A 20,310-nucleotide genomic window follows, 5' to 3' on the forward strand; every position below is an offset into this window, starting at 1 on the left:
GTACAGGTGTAGGTTTGTTACATATGTAAACTTGTGTCATGGGGGTTTGTCATACAGATTATTTCATCACCCAGATATTAAGCGTAGTACCCATTAGTTTTTTTTCTGATCCTCTCTCTCTCTACCCTCTACCCTCCGATAGGCCTCAGTGTGTGTGGTTCCCCTCTGTGTATCTGTGTGTTATCATCATTTAGCTCCCACTTGTAAGTGAGAACATGTGGTATTTGTTTTTTTGTTCCTGCGTTAGTTTGCTAAGGATAATGGTCTCTAGCTCCATCCATGTCCCTGCAAAGGATATGATCTCATTCTTTTTTTATCACTGCATAGTATTCCATGGTGTATATGTAACATTTTCTTTATCCAGTCTATCATTGATGGGTATTTAAGTTGATTCCATGTCTTTGCTACTGTGACTAGTAGTGCTGCAGTGAATATACACATGCACGTATCTTTATAATGGAGTGATTTATATTCCTTTGAGCATATACCCAGTAATGAGATTGCTGGGTTAAGTGACATTTCTGTTTTTAGGTCTTGGAGGAATTGCCACAGTTTCTTTCACAATGATTGAACTAATTTACACTTTCACCAACAATGTGTAAGCCTGCCTTTTTCTACACAACTTTGCCAGCATCTTGTTTTTTGACTTTTTAATAATAGCCATTCTGACTGGCATGAGATGTTATCTTCATTGTGGTTTTCATTTCCGTTTCTCTAAGGACTAGTGATGTTGAGCCTTTTTTCATGTGATTGTTGGCCACATGTACGTCTTCTTTGGAAAAGTGATCATGCCCTTTGCCTACTTTTTAATGTTTTTTGTTGTTGTTGTTATTGTTAAGTTCCATATAGATGCTGGATATTCAACCTTTGTTGGATGCATAGTTTGCAAAAATTTTCCCATGTTTTGTTGGTTTTCTGTTTACTCTGTTGACAGTTTCTTTTGCTGTGTGGAAGCACTTTTGCTTAGATCCTATTTGTCATCTTTTGTTTTTGTTGAGTTACTTTTGATGTCTAATTATCTCATCAAGTAAGTGCTATACCCTGAACTGGAGGCAACATCTTTCCAAACCACATCTGTGAGCGTAGGGGGCACAGCCGCATTTTGTGGGAGATGCATTTCAGCATCAGGAGGCAGTTAAGCCTTCACAGGTTATCCAAGGACTATATGGATGGTAACTCACAAGTGTTTACACCTCCGGAGAAAAGCCCTGTGTGATTACTGCTGTCTTCCAACTGTGGAGACTGAGGCACACACTAGCAAGCAAATTGCTTTAAGAACTATTGGCAAACAGGATCAAGAAAGAACTAGCCTCTGCCGAACACTGCACATGGTTGAGCCTATGTCCCAGCTATCAGGTTATCAATCAATCAGCTATATTCCCAGTACCTGGCAGAGTTCTTGGGACAAAGTAGATACTTCGTCTGTTCATTTTCTATTGTCGCAGTAACAAATTACTACAAGTTTGGCAGCTTAAAACACTCTCTTACAGTTCTGTAAATCCAAGGTTCAGGTATATCATGGCTTAGGGAGAGGCCTTCACTTAGAGTCTCACAGACTGAAGTCAAGGTGTCAGCAGGAATGTGTTCCTTTTGGGAAACTTAGGGGAAGGACCCACTTCCAGGTTTATTGAGGTTGTTGATTGAATTCATTTCCTTGTGATTTTAAGACTGAGGTCCCTGTTTGTTTGCTGGATGTAAACTGAGGGCTAATTCAACCTTCAGGTGGCCACTTGGTTCATGGCCTCCTTCATCTTGAAAATCAGCAGTGGTGGATACAGTCCCTCTCATGCTTTGACTCTCCCTTGTTCTTCTCTTCTGCTGTGTTTCTCTCTGACTCTTCTCCTTTCCTCTTAAGGTTCCATGTGATTATACTGGGCCAATCAGGAAAATCTCCCTATTTTAAAGTTACCTGCAAAGTAACTTTGCCATGTAATGTTAAAATATTCACAGGTTCTGGGGGCTAAGGTGCATGGAGATCTTTGGAGGACCATTGTTCTGCATGCCACCACACTCAATCAATGTTTTTTAATAAATGAAGAAAAGATGTATTTGTTAATGTTGGAAGAATAAAAATTTTATGAATTTTTGGTTGCTTAATGTTAAACAGAGTTGATTTTTGTTTGTTTTGTTTGAGACAGTCTTTCTCTGTCGCCCAGGCTGTAGTGCAGTGACATCTCGACTTGCTGCAACCTCTGTCTCCTGGGTTCAAGTGATTTTCCTGCGTCAGCCTACCCAGCAGCAGGGACTACAGGTGTGTGCCACCACACCTGGCTAATATTTGTATTTTTAGTTTAGATGGGGTTTTACCGTGTTAACTAGGCTGGTCTCGAAAGCCTGATCTCAAGTGATTGGCCCACCTCGGCCTCCCAAAGTGTTGAGATTACAGGCGTGAGCCACTGTGCCTGGCTGATTTTTGGTACTTTTTTTTTTTTTTTTAAGAAAATTGCTTATAATGAGTAATATTTATGCTAAGATATCCAACAGATTTATAACAGCATATGATAAAGTTTTTTTTTTTTGTATTGTCAGCCAAGTTGAGAAAAGACTTACAATGGAAAGACAAGCAGTTGATGGGAGAGAGACTGTTGAGTTTGATGACAGATTAGGAGAGCGGAACTGTACAAATAGGTTAGGGAAGAAGAGAGGATTAGTGAGCCAACCTTACTGCAGGTTATAGCGCCTTTTATGTGTTCCTACCTTAAATATGCTAAGATCTGAGAGATGGGTAGTTCATCCCAGTTAACATAAATGAAAAGAGTTCTCTTTCAGTTCTTGTCATTTTTTTGACAACCCGGGAACCATCTTGTATAGCCCACTTGCCTAAGTCAGGCATTCCGTCACTCTTCCATTCAGACTTTTTGCTCAGTTGTGAAGACTACAGTTACCTGGCACTGCATCCTTTTTCCCCTCTTCCTTTTGCCATCCTGTGTTCTGAATTGTCAGGTCCTCCTAAATAGAAGACCTAAACTTGATTGTTACTTGGTAACTTAAGACTATAAGATTATTGTTCCTAAACCGTTGGTATTTCTAATACCAAGATGTACTAGTTTGATCAAAGACTTAATTTTCTAGGCCCAGATAGCTGATACAATGGATTTAGGTTTATTTTTTCTTTGAAATGAGTGCATGAGTGCCTTTAGATAGAGTACATAGTCAAAAAATATGAATACTATAGCAAGTTTTAGGGATTCTTGCAGTCTTCCTGAGCACAGTGGTGGAGAAAAGAGAAAAATCCCTGGTTACATCGCACACTCATCAAGTCAGGCAACCTGGCCTAGGGCAGCATAAACCTAGAGAAAGGAATCTTGTTCTCTGGTTTGCTCTCTGCACGTTGTGCCTTTTTGTGATCTTTTCCCTTTAGAGAGGCTCCTTACTGTGAAGCAGCTATTAAAAGGCGTATACCTTATTCTATTTCTTTTTCTTGGTTTTCTTAATTACTTAATTATAAAACATTTCTAACATAAATATAATGAGAGAAAATAGCACGTGATCTTCCATTTTCCCATCACACAGATTCTATAATTACCATTTTTAAAGGCTCTCCTTATCTGTTCCACCTCTTCCTTTTTTTCCTAAAGTATTTAAATGTAAAATCGAGATACTGTCATTTTGTTCCTAAACACTTTGCCTCTCTTAAACGTATGGACATCTTAGACATAGCCACAGTGCCATTATATGCAACAAAATATATTGATGTAACCTAACACACGGTTCATTTTACAGTTTCTTTGATATCCTGAAAATTGTCTTTTTGTAATTTGTTTGTTGGAAATAGGACCCAAACAAGCACCATAAGTTGCATTGTTAGGAATCTCAAGTATCTTTTACTGTAGTTCATAATTTTTTTGTGCCATTGGTAAAAACTGGAAATCCTGTGAATCCTCTTTCTGAATACTATATTTAAGGCATAAAATAAAATACGTAAGATAAAACCAATTGTATTTTTAAAAAACACATTTATGACATGATTTGTGCTTCTTTAGTAATGCATTGTGTAACTCGATCTAGTGACAAATTTGGTAAATACCGGATTTTAGAAGTATAATGAGCTTACGTAATATCTTTATTCTATGTTATGTGTTATCTTTATTCTAATGTTATGGAAAAATCTGATTTTTGTTGGTGACAAAGTTGTAACCATTTATAATAATACTGAAGAATTATAATAATAATTCCTGAAGAAAGTATTAATTTCATTTAGAGATTAATGAAAATAAAATTGTAAATTTTTTTCTCATTAAAATTCTTCTGAATTCTATCCACAGTTTCATGCTCTAAAGGGACAGTACATATTAAAAAAGGCCTTGACTACAAGTCTTTTTCGGTGGCTTTTTCTGAGTTTTTCAACAACTTGGCAAGTTCTTTACCTCTTAGCCTTTGTCCTTCAGTTGTTTGTGTGGAATATTCTTCCCCTTGCTCTTAATAAGACTGATTCCTTCTGATAATTCAGATTTCAGTTCATCAGCCACTTCTTCAGGACCCTTTTCCTTCTAGCTATCTTGTTGTTCATTTGTTTTCTTTGATTATCTTTCTTTATATGAATTCGAAGGTAGAAACTATGTCTTTCTTGCCTTCCACTGTATCTCCAGTGCTGAGAACAGAGTATTTTGCATGTAAGTGTTGCTTGAGAAGTATTTTCAAATGAATCTGAAGCCTGTATTATATATTTTTAGTTATTTTCCATACTTTCATATGGGCGTAGAGTGGTAATTATAATTCATATTTTTAATGATGCTTTGTAATCTCTATAGGACCTCAGTGCCACTTGACAATCCTTTTATACATTGCTTGATGATTCTTTATTACATTGTTCCTGGAGAATCAGGTTCTTTATACAGTGTTTTCTCTCTCAGTAAATGACCCTGTCACTGTTCAGGCCAGTGTCTTAGGCATCATCCTTGCCACTTATTCCCCTCACATCTCTAATATCCAGCCATCATGAAAGCCTATAGACCTTACTTGCTGACATCTCTGGAATCCCTTCTCTCCGTGTCACTACTGTCCTTTCTCACTGTAGAGAAAACTTGATTTGATATTGTAAAACATTTTCCTTTAAATGAAATGAAAATGCTTTAAACTGTTTAATTGAGTCAGGTTGTAATTCACTATTCCTTATCCAGGAATTTTTTATTTTTTTCTTTTAAATAAGCCCCGAGGGAGAGAGAGAATAATTTACAGTGAGATAGGAGGTATGAATGGAATCAAAAGATTGGGTAGAGGGATTAGCTTTAGCAAGGAAGAGAATCATTTATGGGCCTTGTAGCTGGCCAAGGGTTTTAGGGATTTTGTTATTTATCCTAAGTACATTGAGAAGCCATGGAAGCAGTGGGATGGCATCCCTAGCTTTGTGTTTTGAAAGTAGCATTCTGACTGTAATATTGGCAATAGATTATGTGGATATAAGGAAACTGTCTATAAAGGTACTGCAGTAGTTCAAAAATGAGTGATGCTGTTTTAAAGAGGGGCAAGATGAAGAAAAGTAGATGGATTCCAGTAGGGATCCAAGTAAGTATTTGGGTTAAATGGATATGGGCAATAGCAAGAGAAAGAAGTAGCAAAGGTGATTCTTGGTACTCCTGTGTGCCAGTTGACTGCGGTTAGCCATGCACTGAGATAGGGAATACTGAAAAAGTACTAAATTTGGGATGATAGAAGATAACTTAGGTTTTAGTTTATATTAAGTGTACATGACTTATAGACATACAGATACAGTTGGCACTCCATATTCGTGGGTTTCACGTCCGTAGAGTTAACCAACTGCTGATCGAAAATATTTAAACAAACCAACCAACCCACAATGTCTGTGCTGAACATGTACAGACTTTTGTGAGTTATTTTTTCTTAAATAATACAGCGTAACAACTATTTACGTAGCATTTAGATTGTATTAGGTATCATAAGTAGTCTAGAGATGACTTAAAGTATGCAGGAGCATGTGCATATTTTATTTGCAAACAGTATGCCATTTTATATAAGGAACTTGAGCATCTGTGGATTTTGGTGTCTGTGGAGAGTCCTGGAGCCAATTCCCTACAGATACTGAGGTATAATTGTACTCTAAATTAGAGGTTTTTCTATTAACCTTTGATTAAAACTTTACTTGGTTTTTTTTTTTTTTTTTTTTTTTTTGAGACAGAGTCTCGCTCTGTTGCCCAGGCTGGAGTGCAGTGGCCGGATCTCAGCTCACTGCAAGCTCCGCCTCCCGGGTTTATGCCATTCTCCTGCCTCAGCCTCCCGAGTAGCTGGGACTACAGGCGCCCGCCACCTCACCCGGCTAGTTTTTTGTATTTTTTAGTAGAGACGGGGTTTCACTGTGTTAGCCAGGATGGTCTCGATCTCCTGACCTCGTGATCCGCCCGTCTCGGCCTCCCAAAGTGCTGGGATTACAGGCTTGAGCCACCGTGCCCGGCTAAAACTTTACTTTGTAAAAATCAAGTTTACTTGTCTTTTTTTTCTGCCCACTATTAGCTTTCTATCTGAAGTATATAGGAGTCATTCTCTTCCCTCTCTTGCATGAATCTGTTAGGAAGAAGATTGTAGTTTTTTTTTTCATTAACCCTGTCAGAAGACAAACAGATCCCTGATAAGGGAATACAATTTTTAACACATTTTTAAAACAAATTTTAAATGTTAAACAAATATGAAATAGTGGACTAATTTTCTTTGTTCATTAATTTCTAGACTCAGACAACATTTTACATCGTATCAGACCCAGGCAGTCAGTTTTGTGGTTACTTTTGGGGCTATGTTGGCCCTCCCTCATGGTGTGCGAACATAGGCCCCTAAACCCTGTTTCCCCGATCTTTTCCCAGTAATAAGGCATTTATTTCAACGTAGTATCAACTCCATTATGTTGTATATACAAGAACTGTTTTGCTTTTTTGAGTCTTGGTCTTGGATACTGGTTATGAACAGACACAAAATCTTCAGCATGTCCTCTTTAGGAGAAGTTGTTCTTGGATCCATTTGCCAAGGATTTGTTCAGGTGGCATAGCAGACAGAGGACATTGTCTTACAGAGTGTTAAGGAATCATCATAGGAGCACCAAACAATTTTATTACTGTAAAATTTGGTGGTAGTGGATTTTCTATCCCATTTTAGTATTTAATGTCCATCGTCTGCCTTCTGGGAGTGATGTCTAAATGATACATTGAAATTCTTGGAGATGCCTTAGAAATGTCTGTCAACAGGAATTTTTTTTCCTACTTTTTAAAGCTATGTTAGTCTCATAGTGAAATTTCCTAGCTAAACAGTAAAAGACAGAAAAAGAAAATTTATCTAAATAGTTTGGATAAACTGGTTTTACCTTCTCATGACAAAATGGCAGGTGACCAGACAGTAGGATGGGTAAATGCAGTTCTACTTTTATCTATTAAAAATTAGCAATTGTGCTTCAAAAAGAAGCATACTTTACAATTTCTAAGTGCCACCTGCCTGCTGTTTACAGTTGTGCCTCAGGGCCCAAAGAAGCAAGAGATAAGCAGTAATGTGTATGCTTTGCAAAGGTTCCTGTCACCATTAAACGACTGAAAAGAAGAGAAAATAATTGGGGGATCAGATATACTGTCTTTTCTTTTGTGTTTATTGCTCCTAATATCAGGTGCCCCTCCAGTGTGTGAAAATGGTATGAAGCCTGGAGGCCTGGCAAAGGATGAAGAACAGAGAATGGGAATGTAAAGGGACAGACCATTTTTGCTCAGCTTTAGACTTTTTTTTTTTTTTTAAATCAACTGTCATATGTGAAATAATAGCAGAACAGTGTAATGATTAAGAACATGATCCTTGAAATGGAAATCTGCTGCTTTACTAGCTGTATGATCTTAGGTATTTAATCTCTTACACAAGTCTTTCCTGTCTCTTAGTGTTGTTCATGAGGGTTGTATGAGATCGTGTATGTAAAGTGCTTCAACACAGTACCAAGCATACTGCTTGTACAATCAGTAAATAGTTTCTACTGCTGTTATTGGTATTATTTTTGTAGAATTTGCTGGAAATAGAATATCAATAAAATTGCAGTTGAGATTATATGTGATTATGCTGTATACAAAGAGGTGTGAGGAGAAATCTCAATTATTTGGTTGAATTAGAATTTCAGCACTGATATACTTGATCAAAATAAACAAGTATTGTAAGTATTGAAAGTTTTGGTGTTTTCATCTTCTGAAGTACCTATTAACACTTTGAACATAAAGATTACATAGTTATTTCTGTACCCTTTGACCAAAAGCAAAGCTGTCGTTTAACATTGTATTTGTATGTACATAAAGATCACATAGCATTGGGATGAAGAAGGCACAATTAACAAGTGGTGAGATGTTTATATACACTATCAGCTTATTTTGCTTAAGAAAACGATTTGAATATTGTTGCGGAAAAGTCAAAACTAAACTAATAGAATATTTATTTTAAAGTAAGGATTTTCAACAGAATAAAGACACTTTATACTATTTGGTCCAATCCCCTTTGAGGACTCACAGTGTCTGATATCAGATTAGTGTCGTTTTTCAAGATAGTGTTAGGAATATAGAAATTTACATAGATTTTATAAATTTTATAGGTTTAAAATTGAAACTTGAGATAGGAAGAATTTAGGTGTCTGTTATCTGTTTTTCATGAGTCATTTTAAAAAAAACTTTTTCCAGATGGAAATTACTATCTTTTAAAGATCTTGCACTATAGTCATAATTTGAACAAATAGTGCTTGAGTTCTCTTTCTATGTACACACCTTTGCGCACACACACACTTTTTTTTTTTTTTTAAACTTTTGAAGCATAAATCAGAGAACATTATTCTATACTGAGGGAAGGATTCCTTTTGTCTTCTGTCAAACATACTGATCTGATTTGGTATTATCTTCTTATTTGTGACTTTTATTAAGTAATTCTGGTGTTTCTGTAGTCGTATAGGATAAATTAAGTGAAAAACAGACTTGATCCAAGAACTGGGGTGTGTTACATAGATAGCTTTCAGAATCACTTCACTTAGACTAGAACACTTAGTCTACTGATTTGAAATGGAGATAAGTACTTAAACAGTTTTAGTGTTTTCAAGTTTCACAAATGTTACAATTCTCTTCTGGTGATTTATCCCTTAATAATAGAATCAGAGGTAAAAATGATTCTTATTAGAATTAAGAAACATTCTGACTAAAAATAGACAAATTTACATACCTGTATGGAATAAAAACACTATTTTGGTTAGTAGGTTGGTATTTTCTTGATTTTAAAATTCATGATGGAGTCAAACAAAATTACTGTGAAAATACTTGTATCATAACACTCAGTAAAGTTTTTTGTTTTCCTTTATTTTTAAAAAGTTGATAAAAGTGCATTGTATACATTGTTCATCCTAGAATTATGTTTGTCAAACATTTATAGTTTTCCCCATCCCTCCCCAAAAGGTTTTTAATTGGTGATTCAGAATATTTGTCATCTACCAAATTAAAAACTGCAGATTTGTAAACTTGGCACTCCAAGAAAGAAATAGGTGCCATAAAATGGTTAAGTATTGGCATGTGTAAACCTGCTGTCAGGAAATAAACTTCCCGTATGTTGCATTTTGGCAGACATGCATCTTAAAAATGTATTGAATGAAACTGCACCGTACTCTTTATCTTTTTTCAACAGTACATCCTATTTGTGCCTTTAAGTAATTACTTTTGCTTCGATTATCTTTACAGATATATTCGAAGTCAGATATACATGAAATTAAATGGTGGTGCTGTTTAAAAGTGCAGTAATTAGTCTAATTGAGTAACTCATTGAAATAGCAGTTTGGTTCTTAACACCAATGAGGAAACAAAACTTGTCTGTTTTGAAACATTTAATAACTAAAAACTTGAGCCTGAGACACATTAGTTTTTCACATTTTATCACGTCATGTCAAAATAATTTTCCCCGATATAGGTGAGTATTAATGAAAGAAATTTAAAAGAATATCTCAGTTATTTTTAAAAAGTAAATACTTTCATGAGAACTGCGTTGATGAAACATCTGAACTTTATAATGTGTTTGTGGAATAACTCAACTAAATCTTATTGCATTTAGAACCCTAAAATAGTCAGGTCAAAAAATTTATCCTTTGCACAATTACAAAGTTTCCTTAAAATTGATAGTGATGTTTTATTTACATTTAATTATATATTAAAATGAAAAGCTATATCTAAAATGAAGGATCTTTTGACTGTCATTTTTTAAATTAAAATTTATGTGGAAAATGTATGCAGATACATTTTATTGGCCCCTAACAGAGGACTTGAACCGTTGATTTATGCATGCTTATTATTGCATGTTAATACACAGAATCCCCTTATACAGTTTTTTAAATAGGTCTTTTGGGACACCTTTTTCGTTATATAATGTTATAGTTTTAAGACTTAACTTCTTCAGAAATTAAAAAAATACTTTTTGAATTTCTTTATGTGATGAGTTTTAACTAAAACTTGTCCTATGGATGTAATCAGTTCTAACTATACATGCTTTTAGCAATATTTACAAATTGCACATTGGAAAAAAAATTGTCTTTTCTAATGTAGTTTACGGTGGCGATACCTGCCTGCCTTTTCTTTTGCTGCGTTGGCACAGGCATTGTGCTTATTTTGTTGTAAATGGTTCCAGTATTTTATCAGTTCACTAGGCTGGAACTGATGAGAGGTAATTAGGTGGCTGTATTTACAGCTTGAATAAGAGACTCGCCAGTGATTGAACACAAACTCATTGGGAGGGGGCACAGGATCAATTCTCAACTTGGCAAGACAGATCCCTACATACACATCTTCCAAGTGCAAACGGCGGATACCTAAAGAAACTTTAAAAATCTTTTCTGCCAGATCTCCAGAGAAAACATAACCAGTTCCAGAACAGAAGACAGGATAACGCTCACTTGGGTAGAGGTCTGGTGGCATGTACCACTTACTATCTTTGTTTCGATTGGGTGCATATCCTCGCATTAGGTAACCAGTGAAATAGTTACGTCTAGGAGGCAGATCTGGCTTCAGTAACTTATTGAGTAAATACTCAGTGTTGACAAACATGTCACTGTCAGTTTTCATAACATATGGAATATGTGGACAGTATGTTGCAACCCAATTCATGCCCATTAGTGTTTTAATGGTCAAATTATAGTACGTATCTAAGTATTCCTGTTGAATTATATCATGATATTGTCTGCTTTCTTCCAGTATTGCACGTTGAAGGTAGCCATTTAGCTTAATACTTAAGCCCAACAAAAATATTCGTGTGATTTGAATACCAGGTGCTAGACTTTCATTGCCCCAAGTTTGGCGAATAGCTCTTCTAGCTTCTATTTGTCCAGGCTCTGCAGCTATTAGTAGTATTAAAAAAGGACTTTTCTCTTGGCATTTTTCAGGCTCATTAATAATATATTTGAAATGGTAAGAATTTGGATGTCCAGTACCTTTTTCATTGTAAATACTTCCATTGGCACTAAGTGTATTCTCCAGGCCTGTGACTCCTTGTGGTGACAGGTCTGTGTTATTAGAGTTAGTTGCTGTTTGAGGCCTCAGAGTTTGAGGGACCGTTTCTTTCCAAATGTTCCGAAGGGAGCTGTGGTTTGTCTCACTTTTTGTTGACCGAAATCCTCGAAAAGTGTATGTCACAGGGTTTTCTTTGAATCCAGCTCTGCCTGGCAGCCAGTCATGATGATTGAAAAACAAAAACATAGCAAAAAGAAACACTAGAGAAAGTACTCCAATGAGATGAGTGCGGAACAGAGACCTCTTGGCATTCCAGGTCATCTTTGCAAAGCAGCAGTGTCTTCTCCTCCACTGAAGCATGTTGTAAATGTCCCGTAGTGGTATATGAGAGATTGGTGACCAAAAATGTTTTCTTCTCCTTAATCAATACTATTCTTTGGCAATCATTTTCTAATTCAGTCACATTGTCTCTCTTGTAGTCATTCTACAAAAATGAAGCACAAAAGTTTACAGAACTGCCTGAAAGGGACTTTGAATACTAAAATGATCAGGGCAAATAGGAATGTCTTAAGCTGTGAAAATATAATCCAGGAATGAAGCTTATAATTTATTTCCCCTTGGCAACATAACATCACTGAGAACAAGATTAATTTATTTAAAAATATGCCTTTTTAGCACAGTGAGCATTTTAAAGAGATGAGGCGATGGATTCATTTCATTGTCTTGGTACACTGGTCATTTAGATTTAAAAGTTACATGTATTCAAGAAAAATGTTACTAGATTTCTGAGAAAGATTGTGTAAAAAGGCCTTAAGAGCAGATGGAAAATTTATTGGCATTAATTAAAATTGATTTGACATACTATTGGTGGTATGGTGCACAGTCAGAGGCCTTTTTTGTAAAATGGTCATGTATCAGTTGTGGGACAGACGGTGCAAGGTTGATTATGGCAGAGTTCTGTTAGTCACAGTACACTGCTTGGCATGTTTCCATTGGCCCCTACTGTGTTGAAAGAGTCAATGAGAAGATGCACCTGTCAAAATTAATTTTCAGTGTCCAGTAACTTCAGTGTAGGATTTTTAGACAGTAATAAATGATTAACATTTCCAAAAATTTTAACTTTTCATTGTAATAAATATGAAGTATTCATGATATAATTGTTCTTAGACTTAAGATTAATTTTAAAATATAGCGTGTTCTCTTTGATTATCTATGGCTTTGGCAGAACACTGTTACACATCTTGGTTAAGTCTCCATGTTAGAATTAAAAGAGTTACTTTGAAACCAACTGTTTAAAATTCTGAATTTCACAGTATAGTTTTAAATATCCTTGAGTTGTGCTTTATTCTAAATTTACATGCAGACAATTTGTTAAACTTTTAGAACTTGTCATTAGCACAGTAAGAGCCCTGTATTTTAAAAAGGTATGAGATGGCAATATGTGAGGTTCATGATGCCGTATGTTAAAAACTGGTTATGTTATCTTGCAACAAGGTTTTCAGTGCATAGCACAGATTTGTTCACGTTTGTTGTTAGTGTTTTTGTTGTTGTTTTCAGTTTTTTGGGACCAATATGTCGAGGGAGTAGAGGTGGGCGAAGAGCTATGGTTTGAATTCCATTAAAACAGGAAAAAACTTTTTGGCAAGAAAGAGTGATGAATATGTAATTTTAATTTTTCCAACTTTTGATTATGAAAATTACTTCTTTAAGCAAAAGAAATTAATTAAAAAATTTTAATATAGGAGCATTTATTTGAAATTACAGTGTGTACATAAATGTATGTATTTAGCCTGTGATATTGAGAGTCATGGTTAACATTAAATTTATTTAACCTTGGCATAAATTTAATTACTTCTAGGAAATAGAATTTACATGGAAATCTCCATATAATTGAATAGTTATAAAGTAAAATTCACATACATAACGTTAAGTACTTTGAAAATACTAATTGAAAGTGTTAGACATAAATGAATGAAAGTACTATTATAGTAGCAGCCACTAGGAGGAGCAAGTAGGTGGGAATTTGAACAGATATCTAAGGTCCAACTGTATAGGCACCAGCGTTTGAAATTTCTAGTTTCTGAGCTTACAGAGTACTTTTAGAAGTTATAATATTTCTAAAATGTAAGAAAATTAAGCATTTTGAAAGATGTGAACAATGTTTTTAAGTTTGGAATTTTAAAAGCAAATCATCTAGTGTGCTATTTGTTGGAATTTATTTACATGAATTTAAACTCAACATTACTATAATGAAAACCAAGGCTATTCACTGTACCAACAAAACATAGTTCTGCTATGAGTTAAGCTGAAAATAATACAGCTGAGCATTCTGATTTAGAAACTCTGTGTTTTCCTTCTTGTACTTGTAAGTAGCTGGCCATTCTTTTTAGACTAGGAAACTATTTTTAAGCTTTTATTTCCAAATAACATATTTGGTAAATGGTAATGACTCTCCCCTTCACTTCATAAAGACACCAGTAGATATAAAGGTTGTGTATGTAAATTTAAAAGAAACAAAAGTTGCTTTCAAAATTTATTTGATCTATTCTAAGTGTTACAAAGATAAATTAAGTATATCTGTTTTCTACTGATATAATAACGCTTGGAATCTGATTGAAGTCCAGTCATTTAGATTTTTTTTTAAAGTGTAAATTTGATGGTGTACGAAGGAGTAAACAATAAGGTCAGATGTTTGAATGGATGTTTGAGTTTAAGGACTGAGTAAATGAATGATGGAAAATAATCATAATTTGTTGCTTTTATAAGAACAATATACCCAAAGTCATGTCTCCAAAGTATTTTAGTATTACAGAAAGCAGTAAATTATTGCATATTGTAATCTAGCATAAATACATAGTTTTGGTCCTAATATGATTTTGTAACAGTGTGTAATAGAGCTGCATCTTAATTTAGACTTCATGGTATTTGTATGTTTTAGATATTAAGCTATTGAGATGTTAAATCCATATGTAACTATAAATCTCCCATTGATAAATGAAGTGCATGTGTCTAGCCTTTAAAAAATTCCTTATTAAAAGTTTCTCAGGTCTTACAAATTTTTTTGTTAAAAAAGAATATAAAATTAAAATAACCATGCCTCTTTTTTATTAAGTGATAAAATTATTCTCCAGTTATTGCCTGTTATATTTTAATTCTTAAAAAGAGAGAGCAACACAAGAAAGTTCAATAGTATGCAAAATAGTTTTGCACTTTTACATTTTTAGAAAATAAATAGCTTTGGTTTTTCTCTTCTTTTTTGATATCTTTGCGCTATTAATTTGTATTTATAACTTGTGGATGAAGTTCGTGGGGAGAATGTTACTGTAAAACGTTGTTCAGTACACACACAGTTTTTATCATTTGACTTTTAAAAGTGTTGATATCTTTAGTCTATTGGTGATGGTTTAATAGAAAAACTTACACTTTCATTTTGAGATGTATAGCTTATAAAACTGCTTAATTGGTGACTTTAATATTGAGAGATAAAGGTAGCAAGAGGGACTTGAAATTTTTACAACCATATTTTTTAGTACTATTTTTTATTAGTCTTTATTAGAATAAAAATTCATGATTGAGAGTGATGTTGAGATGTAATAGAGTCTGGTAAACTTGTTTAATCGTCACTTTGGAATGCAGAACTTACATATTTTTAAAATGTTTGCCTTTTGTGAGTATTAGATAATTACTGAGTTGTGGTTTGAAATTGAGGAAAAATCAGGATCTTTGATAGATTTGTAAAATTTTAGAAATATCTTTGCATTCTTGAGCCCTGAGTTGCTATTCTATGATTGTTGCTAAAATAGTTTATTTGATTTATCTGTGCCCTGCACACACATATAGTGGTAGTAGTTCATTACTGCATATTAATATAGCCTGGAAGCATAGTAGCTACATTTATGTGTAATTTTTTGACCTTGTATTGCCATTTGTGGATATTTTTGTATCAAAGTATTTTCATATTATGTTTTTGAATTTTACTTTTAAAATGATAATCAGAGACAATGTTAAATTTGATCATTTGGAATCAGTCTTTTACATAAAAATATAAGCTATTTAAAATAGTTAATTTTTAAATCAACTATTGATGTCCCTTTGTTTAAAGTTCTATTCATGGACACTATAATAACACGAGGCTCTATTGTGGGGTTATGCATAAACTCACACTACCTTATGTGATCTTGTGTTAATGCTTTCCTTTTAGTATCTTCTTGTAGCTTGGTAATACTTAAAATTTGTTGATAGTTTCTTTGGTTGGGTTCATTATCTTCATTTAGGGAGATGTTGGAGGGAAGATTTTGTTACTAAAAACTGTTATGTATTAAGGTTTTGTTTTAAAAGGACTCTGAAGAAAAAACTCTTAAGGTTTTCCTTGCTACTATTTAATGTAATTTCACTGCATTGTCTCTTTTGATAGCCATTTTTAAGAGAGCATTTAATTCACTAGATAAGGATTCAGTATGACCCAATTTAATAGAATATTGCTGTGTTTTTTGTAAATGAGTACAGATTTTTTTTTTAAGTTTAATTTCTTAAGGAATCCTTTAAACACATCTTCTTTTTATTTGCCTTTTCCCTCTGATGTCTATAACCCAGAATTACTCCAAGCTACATATTTAGCTGCATAAAGCAGTGACAGCTTGTCTTCTAAACAATGACAAATTTTAAAATCAGATATTAAGAAACCCTTTCATAGTTTCAAGGGCAGTGAACTGTATGAACTTGCTTATCAGGTATTAGTGCCTCCAGGGCTATAAAAAGGTAATACATTTAAATGACTATCATACATAAGATATTGACATACCTTCCTTGGTCAGGCCATTTATGTGAAGAGGATTATGCCCACTGAAAATACTTTTGGCACGCCATCACTTCAGCAAAAAAGATGCTATCGAACATGCGCACATCCCCCAACAGTCTGCCTCCTGCGATTGCTTTTCACAGTATCCAAAGTGTCCATCTGTCTGCTTGTCTTCGAGTTACCCTCCTTGTTCATATGGGTCCTAGTCTTCTGAAATTTTCCCTTTCTTTCATTTTCTCTCTCTTTCGTTAAACAAAAGAGCTGTAGTTGTCCGTTCTGCTTGTAGCACTGTTGACTCTTCCCGACAGTTGATGCATTGAAGCTTTTTACATCTGCTATTTTCCTGGCTGGACAATGCAGTGCTGTGTTCTCGCCTCAGTATCCATATTTCTAGTAATAACACTGAACTGCAATGTAAAGCAGCCAGAGCTAAAATGTAGTGCTTCAGTTGTATTGGAAAAGCATAGGATTTACCTCTCTTCTTTCGTTGTTGCCTGGCAGCTGCAGAAAGGATTTCGAGCAGTTTTAATGGGGTTTTAGTCTATAATATGAAATCCACGGTTCCTCAGCTGCTGCACAGGCAGGCAGCAGTTTAAATGTGGGCTTGACAGATGCTCTCTCTGACAGAGCAGAATTTAACGTCACTGCTTGGCTGAATCCCACGTGATTGTTTGCATTCATTTTGACTAAAAACCTAAGGTAGGGAGAAGCTTAGAGATTTTGCTTTTATGTGATAAATTATATATGTTCAATGCAAGTGTAGTGATGAGTGAATAATTTGAAAATGTGATGATTATAAAATGAATGGTTATGATTTTATTTTTTCCAGCTTATTTCCTTTAACTTTATTCTTAAGTACAGGCTTTCTAAATGTTTTCTCTGTGAGAGGTTAGTTTTCATGTTTCTTACATGCTATAAAATAGGGTGTAGGCAGTATAAGCTTTTGTGTGTAAGTTGGTGTAATTTAACCCCTTCAGTGCATTCTCTTCTTGAATTTTTTTTCCTGCTTTCAAACTGCTCTTGATTTTACTAATGTCTAGTTAAGACCTATGGTTTCTATTGAAGCCATATATCTTTGTAACTTAGATCTCCTCCCCCCTTTCCCCACCCCCCAGTTTTCTGGGGTTTATATAAATAAGCTGTCATGATGTGATACAGCCCACTTCTTTTTTGCTCTTATGTGGCTTTTGGTGTTCTTGATAGCAGAAAACTTTATTTTAAATCACTTTTTAATGTTGGCATTTACTTTTTATTTATTTTTCCTTTCCTTTAAAATTACATGTATCGTAGAATTCAGTAAAATGATACGATAGATATAGGACACTTGTATAGGATCTGGGGGGTAATGAGATTTTACTGATTATGTTTACTTACTCTGATGTTTCAGGAAGATTTAATAACTTGCCATGAAGCAGATTTTATTAGCGCTACATACTCACTGAGATTTTTCTTATATGGTTAGTTTCTGGGGCTGGCACCTTGCTGCTTTTCTTACTGTAGAGCAGTAGGGAAGGTTTTTTTACTTTTTTTTTTTTTTTTTTTTTTTTTTTTTTTTTTTGTAAATAGCCTTTATTATCAGTTTTTCCTCTGAGACTCTAGGGACAGTAATTCAATCCTAGAAAGTTATAGTTTTGGAGCTTAAGCTAAAGGTTAACAGTTATATACATATTCTTCATCTCATCTGTCTCCCCCATTAATATCTGCTATTTCAAATGAATATGAATTTATATTTTCTTTGATACTCAAAAAATTTTTGTGCACATATTTTTGAGCTTTGCTGATGAAATGTGCTTTGTAGTTTTAAGAACCTCACTGTATTAGAAATGTTAGAAGAATCATTAAAGGAAAAAATAAAAAGAATTTTATAAATGGGAAACCTAAAGCCTAGACTGATCTTTGACTTTTCCTAGTTTGAAGGAGAGGACTAAAACCCAACTTTCTTGTAGTCTATATCCACTCATACTACAGTTCTCACTCACTACCTTTTTGTTTTTAAAATTAGTTGACTAGTTAACAGAGTAATGTTTAAGAACTTACTTAAAATCACTTATTTTCCAGAAGTACAGATGCATTTTTGTAGATCAGTATTTATCAATGATTCCTTACATAGGATTTGACTATGAAGCTAGCCACAATGACCGTTTTATGAAGTGTTTACTCAAAATTAGATTGTGTGCTAAGCTTACTTGAGCTGTTATGCAAACGGCTCTTTTCTAATAGTTTTATTATTGTAATACCCACTTAAAAGATGAGGAACCAGTGTCTGGAATTGTAAAATAATTAGTCCAAATGTCAGATAAATACTGGTAAGAATAGAGGCCAAGCTGGGAATTGAAGCATGATTATCTAAATTCTTATCCTCTGTGTTTTTTTTTTTTTTTTTTTTAATTTATCTAGTACTATTATCATTCTCTGTTCTTAAACTTTGTACTACGCGGCACTGTTAGAGAAATTGTGGGAGTTTTTTTTCTCTCTCTCGAACACTGGCACAGCATACCCAGGAATCATTAACAGAATAATAAATGAATGTTTATATTTTCACTTTTTCAACAGGTACGTTTTGATTAACTACTGTGTACCAACATGTGCATTTAGGCATAGCTTATTATGTATAGGGGATACAAAATTGATTTAGAGACATTCCCTACCCCTTTCTCCAGGGAAGGACTAAATAATAATTATTTTTTGCCAGTTTTTTTGATTGGATATTTTTTATGTCTTCCTGGATTATTATAGATTTTGATTATTAAGAGAGTTTTATGGGTAACCTACTCATTAGTGGGTCCCTCCAGTATTGGGTTGAGTCCCTGAATTTCCAGTGAGTTTCCCCCCGCCACTGAACTTTGCTTGTTACGGAGCAAGTATTTAAACAGGAAGAAACTTCCAAATACTACTAACAAAAGGTGCCTGTGTACTTAACTGGAATTTACTTCATACTTTAAAGTACACCTGCAACCCCTTCCCTCCCTCTCTCCCTCCCCCCCCCCCCCCGCCTTTTTTTTCCCCCCGGAGGTTTGCTCTATTGCCCAGGCTGGGGTACAGTGGCATGATCTTGTTTCACTGCAACCTTTGCCTCCCAGGTTCAAGAGATTCTCGTGCCTCAGCCTCCCGAGTACCTGGAATTACAGGCATGTGCCGCCATACCCAGCTAATTTTTGTATTTTTAGTAGAGGCGAGGTTTTACCTATGTTGCCCAGGCCGGTCTGAAACTCCTGACCTCAGGTGATCCGCCTGCCTTGGCCTCCCAAAGTGCTAGGATTACAGACATGAGCCACAGTGGCCGGCCAACCTGTTTGTTAAAAGTTTAAGTTAGTTAAGAACTTTATGTAAAAGTTCAGGAAAACAGGGTAGATGTGAGATAAAGTTCCTTTAGTAACTTTTTCTAGCAACCTGCATGTTTCCAGTCAAGAGAAGCTGTAAAAATCTTACGACAGGAGAGCTTGTAGAAGTTCTTCCTTTAGTCTAGTTTCTTTTAACATCTGAATTCTATGGTTAAACTAACTCAGTAAATGTGACAAGGTTTCTTTGTCAGACTCAGCAAGCTGGCAGCTATTCTGTTAAGTTTTATAGTTATAAACTTGTAATTGTCATTTGCATAAGCCTATTTTTAGTCTTACAACACATCCGTGATGGAAAAATAGGTGGCCATTACTATGTGCATTATGGCCAAAGCTGTCCAGACTGGTTTTAGCATTTTCCTGGGCATGTCTAGTATAGACTTCAAGGAGTCAAAATTTAAAGACAGGAATTGTAATGCCTTCTAAGTCTCAGTTTTTACTGGGTGTAGAAATAATTATTTTTGTATTCAGGTAGTTAATGGTTTTGAATGATTATTACATGTTGAATCAGATGTAAATCTGCTGTTCAAGTGGCTACTAAATAGTAACTCATGGAGTTATATCATCTATTTATCTATGTATATACATTCAACGATATGTCCTTGGTAAAAAGATTAAAAGAGAAAGGGTAGGGGAAGGGTCCTTCAACCAGGATGGATGATTTTCATTTAATGGGAATGAGCAAATATCCTTGAGTAACATTAGAAGGGAGACATGAATCTGGTCTTCCTATATTGGT

General features: G+C 34.7%; 2 protein-coding genes across 2 annotated transcripts in view; one reads left to right on the plus strand and one right to left on the minus strand.

Moving 5' to 3' along the window:
* CDC73 (cell division cycle 73) overlaps positions 1-20,310 on the plus strand; it is a 142,814-nt gene that overhangs the window by 54,468 nt on the left and 68,036 nt on the right. The window lies entirely within an intron of this gene.
* B3GALT2 (beta-1,3-galactosyltransferase 2) lies at positions 9,285-16,833 on the minus strand. The gene is made up of 2 exons (XM_010375557.2): positions 16,237-16,833; positions 9,285-11,919 (listed from the first exon to the last, which is right to left on the minus strand). The coding sequence occupies exon 2, from the start codon at positions 11,793-11,795 to the stop codon at positions 10,527-10,529; it is 1,269 nt and encodes a 422-aa protein (XP_010373859.1). The 5' UTR covers positions 11,796-11,919; positions 16,237-16,833; the 3' UTR covers positions 9,285-10,526.

The sequence above is a fragment of the Rhinopithecus roxellana genome, chromosome 8 (genome assembly GCF_007565055.1).
Source record: "Rhinopithecus roxellana isolate Shanxi Qingling chromosome 8, ASM756505v1, whole genome shotgun sequence".
In the NCBI taxonomy this organism is placed as follows: Eukaryota; Metazoa; Chordata; class Mammalia; order Primates; family Cercopithecidae; genus Rhinopithecus; species Rhinopithecus roxellana.

Coding starts and splice junctions, on each gene's coding strand:
- B3GALT2 (XM_010375557.2), bottom strand. CDS start 11,795: ATGCTTCAGTGGAGGAGAAGACACTGCTGCTTTGCAAAGATGACCTGG.